The sequence below is a fragment of the Lepisma saccharinum genome, chromosome 18, assembly GCF_977018435.1.
Source record: "Lepisma saccharinum chromosome 18, izLepSacc3.1, whole genome shotgun sequence".
Classification (NCBI taxonomy): domain Eukaryota; kingdom Metazoa; phylum Arthropoda; class Insecta; order Zygentoma; family Lepismatidae; genus Lepisma; species Lepisma saccharinum.
In genome coordinates this window covers 22,774,495-22,795,020 of record NC_139246.1, presented here as the reverse complement: position 1 = coordinate 22,795,020, position 20,526 = coordinate 22,774,495, and the positions used below count along the sequence as shown (strand labels likewise).

At 36.1% G+C, this 20,526-nt stretch overlaps 1 protein-coding gene across 1 annotated transcript in view; it reads right to left on the bottom strand.

Moving 5' to 3' along the window:
• The window catches only part of Ccdc114 (Coiled-coil domain containing protein 114), a 49,100-nt gene that overhangs the window by 23,936 nt on the left and 4,638 nt on the right, over positions 1–20,526 (bottom strand). Inside the window, exons 2-9 of the mRNA XM_083139619.1 lie at positions 19,930–20,126; positions 17,024–17,192; positions 12,028–12,171; positions 9,381–9,562; positions 7,629–7,816; positions 3,316–3,485; positions 2,341–2,451; positions 1,197–1,344 (exon numbers count right to left, since the gene is read on the bottom strand). Of these exons, the coding sequence (XP_082995745.1) occupies positions 1,197–1,344; positions 2,341–2,451; positions 3,316–3,485; positions 7,629–7,816; positions 9,381–9,562; positions 12,028–12,171; positions 17,024–17,192; positions 19,930–20,084 (1,267 nt within the window). The 5' untranslated portion in view covers positions 20,085–20,126. The remainder of the gene's footprint in view (positions 1–1,196; positions 1,345–2,340; positions 2,452–3,315; positions 3,486–7,628; positions 7,817–9,380; positions 9,563–12,027; positions 12,172–17,023; positions 17,193–19,929; positions 20,127–20,526) is intronic.

The window sequence follows — 20,526 nt, the reverse complement described above, 5'->3', positions numbered from 1 at the left end:
GTTGATGGTCTGGCCCTTTTTGAGGTAATGGATGAATATAATACCATGCGCATCCCAGAATACTGATACCATAACCTTGCCAGCCGACTGTTGCGTCTTTCCACGCTTTGGATTCGGTTCATCACGTGCAGTCCACTCGGCTGACTGTCGATTGGACTCTGGAGTGTAGTTATGGAGCCATGTTTCATCCATTGTAATATATCGACGGAAAAATTCGTGTTTATTACGGTTGAATATCGCTAAACATTGCTCCGAATCATCAAAACGTTGTTGCTTTTGATCGATTGTGAGCACGCGCGGCACCCATTTTGCACACAGCTTTCGCATGTTCAAATATTCATGCACAATATGTCCAACACGTTCCTTTGATATTTTTAAAGTCTCAGCTATCTCGATCAACTTCACTTTACGATCATTTAAAATTATTTTGTGGACTTTTTTTGATGTTTTCGTCGGTAACAGCCTCTTTGGGGCGTCCACTGCGTGCATCGTCTTCGATGCTCATTTCGCCTCGTTTAAATTTAGCAAACCACTTCTCAACGGTTGATTTTCCTGGTGCAGAGTCCGAATAATGTTTATCAAGCCAAGCCTTGGCTTCAACAGTATTTTTTTTCGCCAAAAAGCAATGCTTTATTAACACACGAAATTCTTTTTTATCCATTTTTTCACAATAACAAAAGCTGCTTCACTCACAATGCTATATCTCACGAACTAATTATCCGGCAGCTGTGAAATTTATACACGTATCTTTTGAAGGTTAGTACTAAGTAAAAATCACATGGATTTAATTCTAGTAACGCCATCTATGAGTCAGCCTACGAACTTTTCAGCCCAACTGTTATATAAATATACGTGAGTCTTCCGAACAAACCCAACATGCTGGTTCTGAAAAAAAAATGCTGTCTCACAGTTGTTCCAATGTGATCGCTCAGTGTATCCATCAACAAACCATTCAAGCCTAATGTGCATAAGCAGCATGAAGCTTCGTTCGCTTCAGAAGATAACACAATGACACCTTGAGGCTTTTAATCTTGCTCAGTGGATTTCCGATGCCTGGGAAGAGATCCTGAGACAATAGTAGTCAAATCTTCCAAATACTGTACATTTTAGATGCTTAGTATGAGAATAAAAGCTTTTGAAACCCACCATGAGACATATCATGCAACTATCATCTTATTGGCAATGCTAATGCTTACCTAGTAACAGCAATAAGGGAGCATTATTACAATCTAACATATGAAAAGAATCTTCTACGCATTTGGTAGACATGTTAAGTTTCTCCTTGTACTCATCAAGTTGCCTCTCAATTTCATCAGCTTCTGACTCTCTCTCCTCCAGTTCTTGCTGGAAGAAACAGAACAAAGTACGAACCTTGAAAATACGCACAATACAAAATTTTAGAAATACCACATTGTGCATCAGTAAAATATCCATATTAATGTACTCTCAGCACACACTTAGAATCTCTAGTGTGAATGATTCCAGCCAGAAACTTAAATTGATTGTTTGATTGATTTGGTGTTTTAAGTCCACTTTATGTACAGACAGGCTAATCAGGACTGGGCCCACAGTTTAAATTGGGATCCGAACCACTATGTGCCTCCAGCGGGTATCGAATCCAGGATCCCTTCATTACAATGCAACGACGTTACCACTGCACCATTGGGGAGGGCCTAGAAACTTAAAAATTCACATTCTGATTCCAGTTCCTGTAAAGTATGATTAAGCAAATGAGCAAATAATATCATTCATGATGTACAAGAAGTGAGGAAAATATGCCGATTATTTGAAATTTTAACTTGCATTTCATGCCAGTGGATGGTATTCAACTTGACGTCATCATACAGCGTACTCTGGATAGAAATCAGGCAGATTCGTGTGTGTTAAGGAAAGCTTATGAGAAGCCTTCTTACAGTGAGAAAATTTGCATTTCAACACTTTACACATTTTTCACGGTTTCTGTAAGAGCTTCGGAAAAAGTAAAAAGTACACCTTCCTCATATATACAGGGTGGCACAAAAGTCAGTTTACCCATACACAAATTTAAGTTTATACACAAAATACAAGTAGATCAAAATACTATTATCAATGTGCTTTTTGGGTAAACTGACTTTTGCGCTTGAATCACTTTGGCACATACAATGCTTACCCAGCATGTTTTCAACGCAGGATCTGATCTGTTTGACCAAAATATGGCGCAATGAATTGTGTGGAAGTTGTTCACTGAATATCATGCATTACATTGTATATACCAATCTTGTAATTAGTGTTACATGTATGGTTCTTAAAGGAAATAAATCTATTTATCTATCTATAAAGTGAGAAATAAAAGGCACCTACCTCAATGACATTAATTTTTTCCTTCTGCTCACTTTTCCGAGCTGAATCCAAACGTCTCTGCTCCTTCACACTTTCTAAAATAAGGTTTACTTCATCCTGAAAGTTTTCTAACTGAAAATTAAAAAAAAATTACTGTTGCTTGGTGGCTACAATCATAAGCTTTCGTGGGTATTAAATCATAGACTACATATTTGTGCAAACATTATTATTATTATTATAAATGAAATAAATATTTCATACACTTACTTCTATTACTAGTTTTCGTTCATATTTGTCTTTAACCAGTGTACAAATTAAACTTCTTGCTATGCAGGGAAGCAGAGGAAAATCTTCTCTCTTTTTGAGGCAGAAAAATTAACATAATCAATATTGCCATTATTATTATTACTAATGACTACAGGTGTGCATAACCTTACACAAATGGTGGTGCCACCTAATTTATATCAACAATAAAACGTTGATTATGCAAAAGTTTTATTACAAAAAAAAAAATCCTGTGTGTTTGTTCCCAGTTCTTAAATTTCCAATTTTCCCACAGAACTTTCATATGTTCAGCAAACAAATCAAGTTGATTCAACATTGTTGAAAAGAAATTAAAAATAAAATAAAGGAACATTTTTATGTAAAGCATTCCAAAAAAAAAAAACTAATAATAAAAATATCAATTTTCTCTGACTTTTCTAGGATTTCCAGATCAGCGAGAACCATGCAACTATTGACTTGAAATATCCGATGGTGCTCTAAAATAAATATATATATATATATATTACTATTCTCCATTAGCATCTATTGATATTAACAATATGAGAATGCATAATGATTAGATGGTAGAACAAACACAATGAAATGTATAAATTTAACCCCAAATATGAGATCATGATCCAAGCTCTCCTCGGTGAGCTCAGCTATCAGGACAGTTATGCTCGAGTTTACGAGCATTGCATACATTAAACAATGCATTGCTGCCATACTCACTTCATTGTTAACTTCATTTACGTAATTAAACAGTGCAAAATTTTCTTCTTCTTGTTTCACAAACTGGGCTGCTACTTTATCAACATCTTTTTCTTTTGTAAACTGTAGAATCTTTTCCAAGACATCTTGATACGATTCTCGAAGTTTCTCCATGGCCAATCGTTCGTTCACTGCAAAATAAATAATAGTATTTGTGACATCACTTTTTTAAAAACAAACAAATTAAGGTTGAGCCAATACCAAAGCTGACACTCTTACCAATTCCTACCAATGTTGATAGTGGAAGACTAATACAACTTAAAATACAGTTTAAATATAGTTCCTAACTGGAACTATACCACATAAAGAGACCATAGTTTTTCTTTAAAATACAGTAAAACCTCATTAAACTGGACATTGCTTAATCCAGACAGGCAAAGGCAAGAAAAAAGCAGAATGTAAGGTTTTAAATGTGGTTAGAAGTCAACAAGAGAACTTCCCAAAGAAAAGGCAGTAAACCACTGATGAAATTCTGTTTCCCGTAGACTTTGTACTGTATTGTATAGTGTATTTAGGCCTATGCCCTTTAAATACACCATAACAAACATGTTTTGTTGCTATAAACAGAGTTTTAATGCACTTTCTACTGTTCTTTTAGGTTATTTCAGTTAATCCGGACTTTCGTTAAACTGTCAACTTATCCCCCCCCCAATTAGTCTGGATTAATGAGGTTTTATTGTATTTATAATTTCATACAATGTAATTACAGTGGTCAGAAGTAGCGAGCTACTTGTAGCGTCGCTACTGTAGCTAGCTACAAAATTTGTAGCTGTAGCTGTAGCGACGCTACATTTTGAAAATTGTAGTTGTAGCGGTAGCGAAGCTACAAAATTCCTGTAGTTGTAGCGACATTTTTTCTCAGCATTCTGAGGTGAATTTTGAATGTGGCAACAGCGTCAGAAAAAATCGACAATAACTCTTAATTTTGCAGGAGGTTCATAAAGACAGTCTATTACATGGAGATACAGATTATCTAGATTGTAGATTATAGATATCTGCGTAATTTAATTAATTAGTATCTGAAGAATTCAAATATTCAGATAACTAACTGACATATATGAATATATTCCTGCTAACAGCTACGTTTTTTTTAGCTCCATCGCTATTTTGGGAAGAAACATGCCTAGTTTGCCGCACCACTGGAAAAAGTGCCTCGTTTGCATCACCCCCGGAACAAATCTTGTGGATATTCATGGTGTAAGACACCAAAATGCCATTAATTACTGTGTAAGACACAACTTGCAGTGCAAAAACGAGTGATGGATTTTCCACTGCACTGACAAGGGAATAGTGCCAGCAATAAATGGCTCAGTACGTTAACAGCATTGATCATCGTCAGTATATAGGATCTCACCAGCAAGAAATTATTGTTACAAGAATGATAGAGTTTCTGGAATTACAATTATTTTCGCGATAGTATTTGTTCACAAATTTTAAAATTACAATACATTTAGAACACTCAGGTTTACACGACAGTTTCCTCATTAACTTTATCATATTGCAAAAAGTATGTACGAGTTATTGACTTTCCTGCAGAAACAACAATTTTCTTTAGTTAATTTACATAGTTTCCAAATTTATGTATTTCTCCTCTCCTACTTTCGCGTAACTTTTCTGTAACTTTTGCTAATCATGACATCATCATCATCATCCTTTGCTGTTTCTTGCCTCTGGCTGGGTCGGCATACAAGTCAAGCCTCTCCATTTTTTCCAGGTCTTTCACCACTCCTCTCTTTCCAAGGTGTTCCAATCTTGTCTCTTAACACTCTCCACTATCTGCTCTTTCCACCGACATCTTGGTCTCCCCCTTGGCCTTATTCCCACTCCTTGTGCATGGTAAGCTCTTACTGGTAGTCTTTCTGCATCCATCCTCTTCATGTGTCCGAACCATCTCATCTGTGCCTGATCTATTCTGTCCTGAAGCTTCACTAACACCCACTGTCTGTCGGATCTCCTCATTTCTTATTCTATCCCTTTTAGTCTTCTTCAAAAGATTCCTTAAAAATGTAATCTCCACTGCCTGCATATTTTCTTTGTCTCTCTATGTCATTGTCCAAGTCTCTGCTCCATACGTAATTATTGGCACATAGTATGTGTTATATATTACCTTCTTGAATTTCATAGGTACAGTACATCCCTGTTCCATATTAATCTTCGAACGCTTTGATATAGTCCACCACCCATTTGTCCTCTTCTGTTTACCTCCTCATCTATTCTTCCACTTCTCTCAATCATGACAATGAGGATGAATGGTTTATTTAATTATTCTCTTATCTATAGTCACTTTCTGCCACTTTCGGTTAATTGTGAGAACGAGGAAGAATGATGAGCAGTGTGGGGAATGGAGGATCTCATCCTCCCAACTAGGCGTTTTTCCTAGTTTTTGTTTTGAGTCCATTTTATGCATAGATAAGCTGATCGAGACTGGATCATAACCACTATGTACCTCCGCTGGGTATCGAACCTGGGGCCCCTTTTGTAGTCAAAGGGCTCCAGGTACTTTTCATTCAAAATGCTGACTTCATATCAGTCTATAAAAAATGAAATATTTATTCTCAAGAAAAATATGTTGATGTGAACATAAATACGTAATCCTACCAAATTTGATTTGTGTATAGTTGTAATAATTAATTTGGGTAACACCCTAATTGCAATATTCATATATCAAATTTGAATTGATATGCCACTTGCATAGGTATGGTATTCTCAAAAACTATAGTAAAAATAAGTAACTGAAGTAACACTTCTATCAAAATTATCGAATGACTGGAATCATGATAATAAATAACATAATCTATTTACCAATAGTAGGGGATTTTTTAATACCCATATGGTTGTTTTTCATTTTTTGTATGCAGAAGTAGCGCAAAATGTAGCGAGTAGCAAACAGAAGTAGCATAGCGAGCTACTTTCTGGAAAATGTAGTTGTAGCTGTAGCGAAGCTACATTTTGGAAGAGTAGCTGTAGCTGTAGCGAAGCTACTTTTAAAATGTAGCGTTCTGATCACTGTGTAATTATTTAATTGTCCCGCAACGTGGCTGTGAGGTCTTAAGGTGCAAGGTTTGGGCTCTGGCTAAGGATGTGTGCAGGTTCGACTCCTTGGGAAAGCGTAACAATTTTTTCCTGAGATTTCGACTTGTGTATGGGCCAGCATCGGGAGGAAATTGGAGAGCTAAGAATAAGTAGTGTAACCTGGTCATGGAAACCTACAACAACTGGAGGTCCGTCATGACGACAAATGGTTGGACGATCTCCCACCTCTGGTGAGGTAGGTAGGAACTAGTCCTTGCTGTTAAACCACATGTTTTTATTATTTTAATTATTTAATCATGAAATTCATTTATCCCTGCAATACCATTGCCAAAATTATTCATCTTGCATAATATCCAGGATATTTAGACTCCAAGAATGTGCCACGTGTCATTTTTCCACTACCAGTGAAATTTCTGTACTTTTAAAAAATATCAGCCAATGCACAGCATCAGTATCAGCTCAGGCCTACAAAAAATACATAGGCATACTGTGCAAATTGTGTTTTCTCTATATATTGGCAATGAGCCATACAGAATGTAAATTAAGAAATACTGTAAATTTAGTTCGGATATCAATGCTATCAACAGGAGTTTAATTAAAATCATGAGACAGTGGAAATCATTTCATGTGTTTCCATACACTGCAGACAAAGTTACACAGCATGAAGATGGCTTCAAGGTGAACAACGTCACTTGATAATATTTTTCTCTCTCTGAGGCTTGTGTTTTATGCTACAAGATCCTGATAAACAGAATTTTATCATACACATATGTAATCCTTGATCACAAACATTACGATTGCCACTGTGATTATGATAACTTACACTGGTTCCTGAATGAAAGCTAAAGGTACCCCTGTGTGAGTGCACGCATGCCATGAACGCATATGGGGTAATGTGGAGGTATAGAGCTCCACATATTCTTGATCTTGGCCATAGTTGGGATGATGTGATCAGCATCATGCCCAGCCACCTTGACCACCCAGGTATACCCATTTACGAGGCTGGGTAGGTACCAGAGCAACACAGAAACAAGGAAACGACTGGAAAAATTTCTGGTCCAAATCACCTGCCCCGGGATTTGAGCCCAGTTCTTCTGAACAGTAGCCACATGCCTTACCAACTGAGCTACCACAGCTCATAAATATAATGAGTAATTTATGAATATTATGTTACAGTACATATGTATCATTTACTTATAGCACATAAATGTCTATAAAATTTGTAAAGAAAAAAAACTTACTCTTTTTCTCAGCACGTTTAGCTTCAATATTTGCCAAAGACCTTTTCTTCACTTTAACTACAAGAAAACTTTCCAACTTCTGTTCATGATTCAGCTCTCTCTCCATTTCTCTTATGTCGTTGCTATACACATCATTGTCCTTCTTGCTTCTTTGATCCAGAGCTTGCAGTTTGGAGTGAGCTTCCTCCCTTCACACAACAATCAAGAAAAGACAAACTTGGATATACTGATCAGAGGAATAACACATAATAAAAAAATTGAACATGTAATTTACTTTCTTGAATATTTTCAGCACTATCTATTGTCAATATTAGCATGGGGTTATCCAGAATTTTTAGTTTGGGGAGGGGGGTTGTAATGACAATTTTATCAAGGGTGTAAGCATTATTTTATAGAGAATGTAAGAGTAAATTTAGCTACCAAATGTGAAAAAATTGTATACGTGTCACAAAAATGTGTGGATAAATCGCTGCTCATTAGGAGGTGCAATAAAATTACAATAGTGCAATACAGTGCATTCGTTTTGGCTCTGGGCCAAGATAGCGCATGACTGCAGATGGCACGGATACCGGCATTTTCAAACCGTGACGTCCCGCTTATTTTTACGTACATGTCTCTAGCATGCAGTACTAACGAGTACTAACTTGTGTTATAAGAGTTGTTCAAAGTGTTGACCAACTGCATTCACACATTCCCGGCATCTATTGAAATTTTGATTGTCACGCAACAGTTCCTCTTCCGTAATTCTTGTAAGTTCTGTTCGTATAGTGTCTTTCAGTTCATGGATAGCATGGGGATTGTTTCTATACACTCAATTTTTTTTTTTTTTTTAGGGTTCCCACAAATAATAGCCAGTTAGTTCCTTTCTTAGTTCCGCTCGCAGGGCTGTAGAAACACTGCCTGGGTAAATTTCACCCAATGTGCAGTCATATGTTTCAGTTTTGTATTTCAACATGTTATTTTTTCTTCGTTTTTATGAAATGTGTGATTCAAATTCAAATGTTTAAAATTAATAAAATTTATTAATCAGTGAAGGTATTACTAATTACATGCCTTAAAACTATTACAATGCGGACTCAAGGAGCAATTTTTTTCTGGGTATTTTTTATCCAGCGCCCATCCTGCCAGTTTAAGAATGGCAAGAAAGCAACTTGCAAACAAGAAATATTTCAATCAAAATATTCTGGGAATGAGTGAATGTAGTTGGCCAACACTTTGAACAACTCTTATACCACAGGTTAGTACTCATTATGCAACATAAATATAATTTTCTGCATGCTAAAGATATAATTTTCTGCATGCTAAAGATATGTACATAAAAATAAGCAGGACATCACGGGTCAAAAATGAAAGAATCCCTGTCATGCCTCGCTGTTCTGCAGTCACGCACTATCTCGGCCAGGAGCCAAAACAAACGCTGTAGAACCTACACCAATTTGACATTATACTGATAATAATGTTGATACAGTATTCCTTGATCATAGTAACAATTGAACATTTTTCAGAATACTTAAAAACATTTCAAGAGAGTTCTTAACATAACCACTGTTGTATGTCATGAAATCCAATTTGAAAGTGGTTTTATCATCAAATAATACATGAAGTCACTCAAAATATAATTTATTGTATTATTTTTTATTTTCAAATATTTGAATATAACTACAGCAGTACCTTAATTTTACATTTTACTGTACACATATTTATAATAAAGATTTATCAATTTTGCATTACTTGTAAAAGAAAATGGAATACCTCTGGTCATAGGCTTGTGTGGCTTGGTCCACCAAAGAGTTGAGTGTGTTTCTTGCAACAACAAAACGTTTCACCAGTCGTTGATGAAGGTCATTGAAACGCATTCTCTCTTTCACAAGATGGTCTATTTCTTCTCGCAGTGAACCATTACGAGTTAACATTCTGTTGAATTTTATAGAGGCCTGAAATAAATAATATTTGCTTATCATGCTCTTTACTATGATACTTAACAAGTAATTGAATATTTTTGCAAATACACATGTTGTTCTGAACCAACAATTACCAGAGTTGAAGCACTGACAAATAAATAATAATTAATATGACAACCAAAAATCATAATTTATTTACTTGTATATTTACAATAATGAATTCTGATTTAATATGTGGTCCACGCGTTCTTCAGTTCCAGGAATTTAGTGAATAAAATTGAGTTATTGACAACCCAACATTCAATAATTAACACTCACACTCACTCACTCTCTCTCCCTCCCTCCCTCCCTCCCCCTAAGCCTCCCCGATGGCATTGTGGTAACATAAAGGAGGCACATAGGATTCAGAATCCACTTTAAACTACAAATCTAATCCTGATTAGCCTATCTGTGCCTAAAGAGGACTAAAAACAAAAACTCAAGTTAATATCATAGTGATAACCACAAAATCCAGGTGCAACAAATAATCTGTATATCTGAATAATCAAGATAATACAGATGATCTGGATATCCAAATATTCAGATACACTCGATTGCAATTTACATTTTAAAGTTTATATAATTTGGTAAGAACATCCTTGTACAAAGGACACACATTGAAAAATTTGCAATCAAAAGTAAACCCACATTCTGTGCTTCAATATAAATTTCTATGCTTGCTCCCTCAGACACAAAATAATGTTAATTTGTCCCATGACTCTGATATGCTAAGAAAGCAAGAGGTGTGAGAGGGGAAACAAGATGGTTGTCAGGTCGTGATTAAAAACATGTTCCCCCCAACATCTCGGGTAACAGGTCACCTGTGCCACCACACCAGGGCACCAAACTGAAAATGTTAATTTTATACTGTACATTCAAATCCTTTACTTCATTTATAGTTTTTTTGTATGACAATAAACTTAATGCATTTGATACTGAACTGAGCGATGGGGAAATATGTTGTAGGTTATTAAAAAAAAGAAAAAAAAAGACCCATAATGTGGTTTTCCTTTGACTGGTCAGCACATCAGGTCCCATTACCACTGTTTTCTGATTTCTTTACCATTGTTTGCTACTAATACAGGGTGTCCAAAAAATCACACAACCGAGACTTTGAACGTATGTAACTTTTGTACAAAAAGCGATAGACAATTAAACTTACACTGGGTAGTAACTTTGTCTCTGTGGATATGTTTGCATCTTTAAAACAAGAAAATCATGCTCTACATGAATGTTCAGTTTGCGGAATAATGAAACAAAAATAAAGACAAACTTAGATAAAAGACAGGTGTAGAGTCACTTGCAAAATTTTTAATGTGCATTGATGGTCTGTGGGTATTTATCAAACTGATAAATTTTTATGCATTACACACGATTTTATGGGGGTTAAATATGGCATATTGAAAAAAAAAGTGCATATTTTTTTTTTCGAAAATACTGGCACAATTGGTTGTGCCAAGTGTGCCTGACATGAAAGAAAAGATTTGAAATGTATCACACAAAAACCTAAACTATCATTTTGTATGATAAATTTCAAATCTTCTCAAATTCCACACACTGAATGATCATGTAGAGCATCATTTTCTTGTTTCATGTTTAAAAAATATCCACATAGACAAAGTTAATATCGAGAGTAAGTTTCACGTCTCTATCGCTTTTTGTACAAAAGTTTTGTATGTGTAAAATCTCGGTTGCGTTGCTTTTCGGACACACTGCATTAATAATGTTTACCAGAGTTGGTACTAATGTTAATAATATTTCCAATTAAAGTTTGTAAATGCAAAAGCCTACATCACGTACTCTAGATTTCATATATGACATATTTTGATACTTAATACTAGAACGGTGGGAGGGGTCAAAATGACCTGTTCCTTTAATAACTATCCCGTTGTTCTTACTTACTTTTTACTTGAAATTTTATGACTTTTCATAATTCTTTGTTCTTTTTAAGATGGATATTGAAATCTAGAAAATATAATTATTTCTGTGAAATTTCATGTTATACCCCTAGAACAGCAGGAGGGGCAATTTGACCCTGTGAAGTTTCATTTATGCGTGTTGCAATATCAGTCTTAGGTTGCGGTTCCTGTGTCAACCTGTCTTTAACATGTTCCCACTTGGCACAGTTTACATGTTGTAATGTAGGTAGTGTTCTTGGACTGGTAAGGACGTCTCAGAACATGTTGCACCAAGTAGCAGTTTCTCGTGCTGAAATCTCGCATATTCTGGAGTGTTCAGTTGTTTGTGATCTTTATTCGTAATCAAAATGTATCATAAACCACCTAAACAATTTGATTATAATACAGAAAATAATCTAAATTAAAAATATGTTCCCACTCTAAAATAATTAGAATTGTAAATGCATTTTTTCTTCTGAGGGATCAAAATGACCCTTTTGTGCTGTTCTAGGGGGTATCAGGTCCTTCGCCATTCTAGTGTTAATGAAAGTTCTTAATTACATGCTCCAGACGACTCTCCAGCATCTGGATGAATCTCTGCTCTTGCTGGAGCTTCTCCCGCAACATCTGATCATCTAATTCACCCCGTTGCAATTTTTCAACGTCCTTCCTCATCTTCTTTAGTTGTGCCTCCAATTCTTTTATCTGAAAATATGCAATTCACAGTACAAAAATACTATGTAATATACTTGACAAGAAATATAGTCTTAACAAGATATGTTTGACAAGAAAAACAAACGTGTTCTACAAACTTTTCATTTAAACACGACACAGCATCAGCCTAGTTTTATTTATCATGTATGTTTGTTTACTTTTTAAATTCTTTATTTCCGTAAACCCATGTCCATAGGTATGGAAATCGTTATATAACAATACATACAGTAATAAAATATTAATACAATTTTAGACAAGGATTACAGTAATGATTTTAAGAACTACTACATGAAGGAAATCCAAATACACTAACAAAATATTAATACAATTATAGACAAGAATTACAGCAATGATTTGAAGAACTTCTACATGAAGCAAATCCAAATAAAGGAAGAATACACTATTGGAGTGAAATTACATACAATATTTAAGGTGAACACAATAATAAGCGAAGAAAATTTCTTAGTGTAAAAATAAGATGTAAAAGTAAATATGTAACTTGTACAACATGGAAGAATGCAATATATATACAGAACCGATTAATGATCATTTAGGCACAATAATAGGATATAGTGAATACTTTGTACATGATAATATAAATAGTATAATTCCATTTTCTGTACAACCTAACCCTCTTTGTTGACAATCTATGTAATTTAATATTTACAAATTTAGAAATTCATTTATTGAATAAAAACAATGTCGTAATAAGAATTTTGTTAATTCCCTCTTAAATTGGGTAGTTGATTCCATTGTTTTCATGTGATCAGGTAATTTATTATACAGGTGGATACCTACGAATTTAGGACCTTTTTCAAGGAGAGTGGTATTATGAGTTTGTATAACCAGATTGTGATTTTTTTTCTTGTGTTGTATTGATGTACTTCCTTGATACGTTTGGAGAAACTAGACATATCTTGTTTTACATAGCACAGTAAATGTAATATATATAGGCAAGGTAATGGTAGAATGCCAAGATCCCTGAAGATTTTCGTACAAGGTTCATTTATTTTCTCTCCTGCCATAATTCGTACTACTCTCTTCTGCAAAATAAAATTTTTTGCCCTGTTTCTAGCATTCCCACAATGACTTTGTAAAAAAGTATGCTAATGTAACTTATCCCCCAGTGAGAACCTGTTGTTCTGCGAAGTGGACATTTCCTTGCAAAATATGAATGAATTAGATGGTAATAAGATGAGATAAAGTTCCGTGTGTGTGTGTGTGTGTGTGTGTGTGTGTGTGTGTGTGTGTGTGTGTGTGTGTGTGTGTGTGTGTGTGTGTGTGTGTGTGTGTGTGTGTGTGTGTGTGTGTGTGTGTGTGTGTGTGTGTGTGTGTGTGTGTGTGTGTGTGTGTGTGTGTGTGTGTGTGTGTGTGTGTGTGTGTGTGTGTGTGTGTGTGTGTGTGTGTGTGTGTGTGTGTGTGTGTGTGTGTGTGTGTGTGTGTGTGTGTGTGTGTGTGTGTGTGTGTGTGTGTGTGTGTGTGTGTGTGTGTGTGTGTGTGTGTGTGTGTGTGTGTGTGTGTGTGTGTGTGTGTGTGTGTGTGTGTGTGTGTGTGTGTGTGTGTGTGTGTGTGTGTGTGTGTGTGTGTGTGTGTGTGTGTGTGTGTGTGTGTGTGTGTGTGTGTGTGTGTGTGTGTGTGTGTGTGTGTGTGTGTGTGTGTGTGTGTGTGTGTGTGTGTGTGTGTGTGTGTGTGTGTGTGTGTGTGTGTGTGTGTGTGTGTGTGTGTGTGTGTGTGTGTGTGTGTGTGTGTGTGTGTGTGTGTGTGTGTGTGTGTGTGTGTGTGTGTGTGTGTGTGTGTGTGTGTGTGTGTGTGTGTGTGTGTGTGTGTGTGTGTGTTTTTATATATATATATATGTAGCACTGTGCCACTAAGGTGCATTTAGGGGATGTTGGAGTACAGCCTCACACGTTCTCCATCTCGGTTATTTTGCAGGTGATGTGATCAGCACCATGGTCCTGCTGCCTTTACTCCCCAAGTTTTGCCCCAGGGACAAGGCTGAAAAAATTCTGACCTTAAACCTGGGTCTCCCGCATGGGTGCCCTACCTACTAGACCACCACAGCTCTGAATTAGATGAGAAACATGAAAAATATGGCGATCAAGGATTCTTGTTTGCTTTGCAGCTTACAAAGATACAAATGTGAGGCTGCAGCACGATTTCAATCCTGTCCTGCTCTCCTGCATGGTAAAATTAGGTCTGTTAATTTATAGCAAATTTTAAGGGAAACATTTTTTATGTACGACATGGTACTCACAAATGGGAACTCTTTGCATAATGAACTTCATTGAAACTATTCACCTCCCAATACACACACACGTACACAGTGAAATAGCTTATCAATTTATGTCTGTTACCATTTATCATACAGAAAAATAAGTAAAAAGAATTTCACTACTATTATACAAATGATCTAGGTTTTTTCTCCTGCTTTTGTCAACTTTTATTTACCATAAACTTGTGTATCTATGTATAACTTGTGTAACATGATTCATGGACAAACTCCTACCAAACTAACCAGAACTATACTATTGCTTCATGCATAGGTCTTAAACAGTGCTCGAAAAATCGTCTTCAGAGCTAGGCGCCAGGAAACCACCCACTAGCAATTGTGCATACTATAAGAAGCTGAGCCGGCCCCCATGCCGGAGTGGTTAGCACATCGTGCTATGATACCAGGGGTCCCGAGTTCGAATCCCGGCCTGGGCTTGGATGTTTGTGAGCGTTCGTTCATCATTCATCACCATCTTCGCAAATTAGCCAAAACTGGCACAAAAAGCGAAGTAAAATAAAGCAAATCAATCAATCTATAAGAGTTGTATGTACGCATTACTTGCATTGTAGAATTATTTTCTTGTAGTTTACGGTTATTACAAGCATAAGAAAACAGTTTTTCGTTGTGATGTTTCAGGAGAACACACACTCCCTTCATCAGACATTTATTTTCATTTTGACTAAAGATACAGTTATAACAATGGTTAGCAATTTTTTAAACAAAAAGAATCTTATATAATAGATATTGTCAATGTTACATTGTTGTAATATAGCAACCTAACTGTGAAAAGAAGCTAACTAACGAACTAACTCTCTAGCCTTCTTAAACCCGAAGGTTCATGGCCGCAGCAACACAGGCCCTCCATCTGTCCCTATCTTGAGCAAGATCTATATACTCTTTTCCATCTCTACCGATTTCCTTTAGGTACATCTCAACGTCCCTCCATCTTCGTCTTGGCCTTCCTATAGGTCTCTTACCATCAGGTTTCCCAACAAGAATCCTGTGAACTCCTCTTTCCTCCCATTCGTGCCACATGGCCTTCTCACCTAAGTCTTCTTGATTTAATTATTCTAATAATATCTGGACATGAATACAAATTATGTACTTCCAAATCATGTAACCTTCTCCACTCACCTGTCTCCTCATCCCTTTTAGGTCCAAAGATTTTCCTAAGGATCTTATTTTCAAATACTCTCAATTTGTGTTCCTCTTTCAATGTAAGGGACAAAGTTTCACACCCATATAATACTACAGGCAAAATTACTGTTTTGTATATTTTAACTTTTAGTTTCTTAGATATTAAACGAGAAGATAAAAGTTTATGAAGAGAGAAATATCATGCATTTCCTGAATTAAACCTACTTTTTATTTCCTCTTTAATATAATTTTCATTTGTTAATATTACTCCTAAGTATTTGAATTTGGAAACTGGTTCAAATGAGTTGTTATCAATAATTAGATTTTGATTAATACCTAACACTTGGTTTCGGCCTGTAAGCATATATTTAGTTTTCTCTTTGTTAACTTCCAAACCTATCTCTTTGTTTAAAAAATTTAATGTAACACAAAACATCAAAAAACTTTGTGAAAACAATGATGACTTTGAATTACCTGATGATATTTGGGATTCAAAATTTTAAATAAGAAATAATGTGATCTAAATTTTTTATTTGAAATAAAAATAAAACAGACTGTTTCTTTTCACAGTTAGGTTGCTATATTACAACAATGTAACATTGACAACATCCATTATATAATGGATTCTTTTTGTTTAACCATTGTTATAACTGTATCTTTAGTCAAAATCAAAATAAATGTCTGATGAAGGGAGCGTGTGTTCTCCTGCAACGTCACAACGAAAAACTGTTTTCTTATGCTTGTAATAACTGTAAACTAGAAAAAAATCAATCTATAAGGAGCTGAGCATCACCATATTCAAAACATCCATCGCTAAATCATGTGAGAAAGCAGGAAATGGAGTGGGGGGCTGTTTGGGAACAAAGAGTAAGAAATTGGTACTGATTCTATGGAATGTTCACACGTTGATAAAAATAATAATTTGCTAACTTACACTGTACCGCAATTTGAACTTAGAATCTTCAAAATTTCGTACATGCTAACTTAAAAGAAGGCAATATTACAGCAAAATATCATGGTCGCCAGGCTGAAATTTTTAGTTGCCATGGCGACCGGGATTTTTTCGAGTCCTGGTGATAAATAATAGCAAATTCTGTGATGGGATATTGAATAACAGCCAATGGCCTTTTCATCCATGTGCCTGGTATTTCAGTAATTGTTTCATTTCTATCCTATCACATCTACTGTTCCATGGGTCCCAGGTTCAAATCCTGGCCTGGGCATAGATGTTTGTGAGTGTCCATTCATCACATCATCACTCAACCCCATCTTCGCAAATTAGCCAAAAGTAGCACAAAAATAGAAGTAAAATAAAGCAAATCAATCAACCAATTACATCCACTGTCTTGCTAGTGCAAAAAGCATGAAATAATTATTTTAAACAAAAAAACAATAAAAAGTTACATCTACAAAAGTTCACAAACATAAATATACCTGCATCTTTTCATGTTCAATGTCATTCTTGCATTTTTCTTGAAACGCAAGTAAACGTTTTACACTTCCTAACACCCTGTTATCCTTTTGTTCGTTAGAATCTGACTTTGTTGCCTTAAACTGCAACAATAATTCATTTTTCTCCTTTTCTAGTGATTCTAGAAACTTCCTGAAAAAAAAATATCTGGTAAATTCTTGTACAGGCATGTGTGAAAGAAATGAGACACATACAGGGTGAGACAAAAAGAATGAAACAACTTTAAACAGTTATCATGACGTAACTATTTACGATAGAAAATCAAACAAGGCATCAATAGAAAGAAAAACTATGGAAGTTTTAATCCCACTTGGCGCTCTTATGCTGCTTTGCCATTCCTCCGCCAGGATCGCTAGTGTGGCAAAATGGCGAATGACCAGCAGAAGGATTATTGTTTGTTGGAGTAAGCAAAGTCTGAGTCGACCTCAATGGTGCAAAAAAAAAATATTTATATGTTTCGGTGGTAATCCACCACATCAGAACAACATGTGGCTTTCTGGGGCAGTTGCAGCTCACGACTTGCACTGTGTGTGAATTTTCGTGTTTTTTTGCAAAATGTTCCCTAATGATGTTCGCTGACTCATAGGGTACACACACCTGCCCAATGCTCTTCCCTTTACAGAGACTATAGTCTCTTCAAATCGTTTGTACCGATGGTTCATCCAAAATGTTGGTTTACTATCAAAATGCATGCAGAAATGTCTTTCCTCCATTGTGATCATTAACTCAAACACACAATATGCCTTCTGTTGGTCATTCGTCATTTTGCCACACTATAGCGATCCTGGCAGAGGAATGGCAAACCAGCACAAGAGTGCCAAGTGGGAATAAAACTTCCACAGTTTTTATTTCCATTGATGCCTTGTTTGATTTTCTATCGTAAATAGTTATGTCATAATAACTGTATAAAGTAGTTTCATTCTTTTTGACTTACCCTATACATCCATCCTGAAGTCTCACTACATGATTACCAGCAACATAGTATGTGTTAATGAAAGGTATTCTTTTCTATTTGGTTCTAAAGTAGTAATGCAATGTCAGTAGGGTATCTGACTGACATGCAGAAGAACTGGGTTCGACTCTTAGGATGAGTAATTTTTCAATGTCCCCACTGGAAACTCAGCCTCACAGCCCTTCCCTTGGTGAGTTACCCAGATACTAAACTCTTCAAACACAAACTTCACTGCATACAACCACATCTGATATTAACTGCTTGTGGGTCATCCCAAGCCAAACCATCCAGCTAAGGTGTATATTGTCCACCCCCTCACTATGGAATATCAAATCCAGTTTCGAATTTAGAACTCTTCAAAACTTCCTGCCATTTTACGAAAACGTATTCATGGAATTTCACAGTCATGTTTTTCATGAAGAATTATTAACTTAAATTATTGAAATTCACCAATTTACAGTTCCATGGTGATTCCAAATATCGCATATAATATTTAATTAAAATTAGGCTAATTCTTGAATTTTTGAAAACACCTTTTCAACTACTAATACAAACTTGGAAGACATTTAATTATATTTTACATGTAATATTTGGAATCTTCATGAAATTGTGAATAAGTATGATGAATTTCATATTTTATGTTACTAAGTGTTGATGAAAAATATAAATTAAATCAGAGCATGTCATACTCATGCACATTCGGTAGGAGAGCAAAGGGGGACCATGGCCCTCCCTCCTGGAACATGGATGTATTCCCAAAATAATATACGATGTCTGGCTAAAAAAAAAACAAAAAAAACTGGCATTCCTGTGGAAGTATACGTTCAGGAGTGGGAAGCGCATGTGCAGAAAATAGACCTTGAAGCTTCAAGAAGCTGATGACAGAACCCTGGGTTACTGTCACTCGTAGTTAGTCTGTGAACTGTGCTTGAAGGTGGAGGTCTCCAATCATGTTGTCGTAAAATGGCAAATGCCCTTTCATGGCAACAACAGAAATGAAAAAATTAATGACTTTGTTCAGAACGATCGCCAGGTCTGCATTTAAATGATAGCAGACATAGTGGGCATCGATAAAGAGTCAGTGAACACTTACTCGGTTATTTCTTCAAATTTCAGCAGGAATTGAGGCTGATGCGCTGCTCGAGTTTCATATTTGCCATTTTATGGCAACACAATTGCGGACTTCCACATTCAAAAACTGCTCACAGACTAATTACGAGTGACAGAGGCCCAGGGTTCTGTCGTAGCTTATTGAAGCTTTATTTCTTGTGCATGTGCTCTCCATTGCTGCACGTACATTTCCAACATGGTTGCCACATCATTTTCTTTTAGCCAGACCTCGTATTTCATACATATAACTTCATTCAGTCACAGTAATTTATGTTAATATTACAAGAACATTGCACTAGCATAACTTCAAACTGAAGGAGTGTTTTTATTTTTTGAGGGGGCAACACTATTGGATGGGGATAGATATGATTTGTTTGCACCTCCCTCTGGAAAAATACCTTGCCTTGCCCCTTCCTGCAAAAAATTCTGTGAATATCCATGGGCACACTACAAAAGGAGAAAAATCAAATGCCAATTGCAAGAACTTCTGAGTTCTAATTTCCAAGCTAGAGTCGATATTCCATAAAAGAATAATACAGATTCTTATATTTGCCAGAAGCAATGGACCACATTTTATCCAAGCCTGAGATGGTGGGATGAACACCTTTGCATAGTGGTGGCTATTAGGGGGGGCTGTTGCCCCCTCCCCCCACTTTTTGCCAATTTTGCCCCCGCACTATGCTAAATCTTATATGCCCCCCAGTTTTGGCACCTTACCCCTCTGGTTCTGGAACCCAATCATCGCCACTACCTTTGCATGATTTGACATGAAATGACCCTCGTGAAGAAACCTCATTGAGAACCCACCTTTGCTTTATGAGGTGACACCTTGCCTCCTCGCAGTAGCTCATTCTGTCACCCTCCATGATGCGATACTGTCGCTGCAGTCGAGACAGCTCTGCCTCCAACATGCGATCCATTTCACCATCATCTGATGCTTCTGCTGGTTTTGGGGAACTCATAGTTGCCAAATGATGTGCAAATTTGCTACTAGATGTGTGTTGCTACAAAAATAAAAGCAGCAAGTTATTTTACATAATGTGCCATACATAAACTTCCCATACACTATTATACATGTCTACTGCCATGTACATTTTACATTTGTACATAGATAATGTAATGTGCATAGTGTACCTTCTCAACAGTATAGTGGCTTCTGTGATTGATTTCTGATCAAGAGGCTGCGTTGGAATCCCTGGTTAAGCTAACAGTGTACAGTCCCTCCCTCTGCTTACATTTAAATACTTACAGCCTTTGCACATCTTATTACTGAACACAAAACTATGTTTTATGACCATTAAAATACACTTTTGTTATTGAAAAAAAAAAAACATTTGGGGTAAGGAATATTCCCTTTTAAAAATAATCATTATGAGAAGAAAATATAATTCTTGTCTGGTTAAA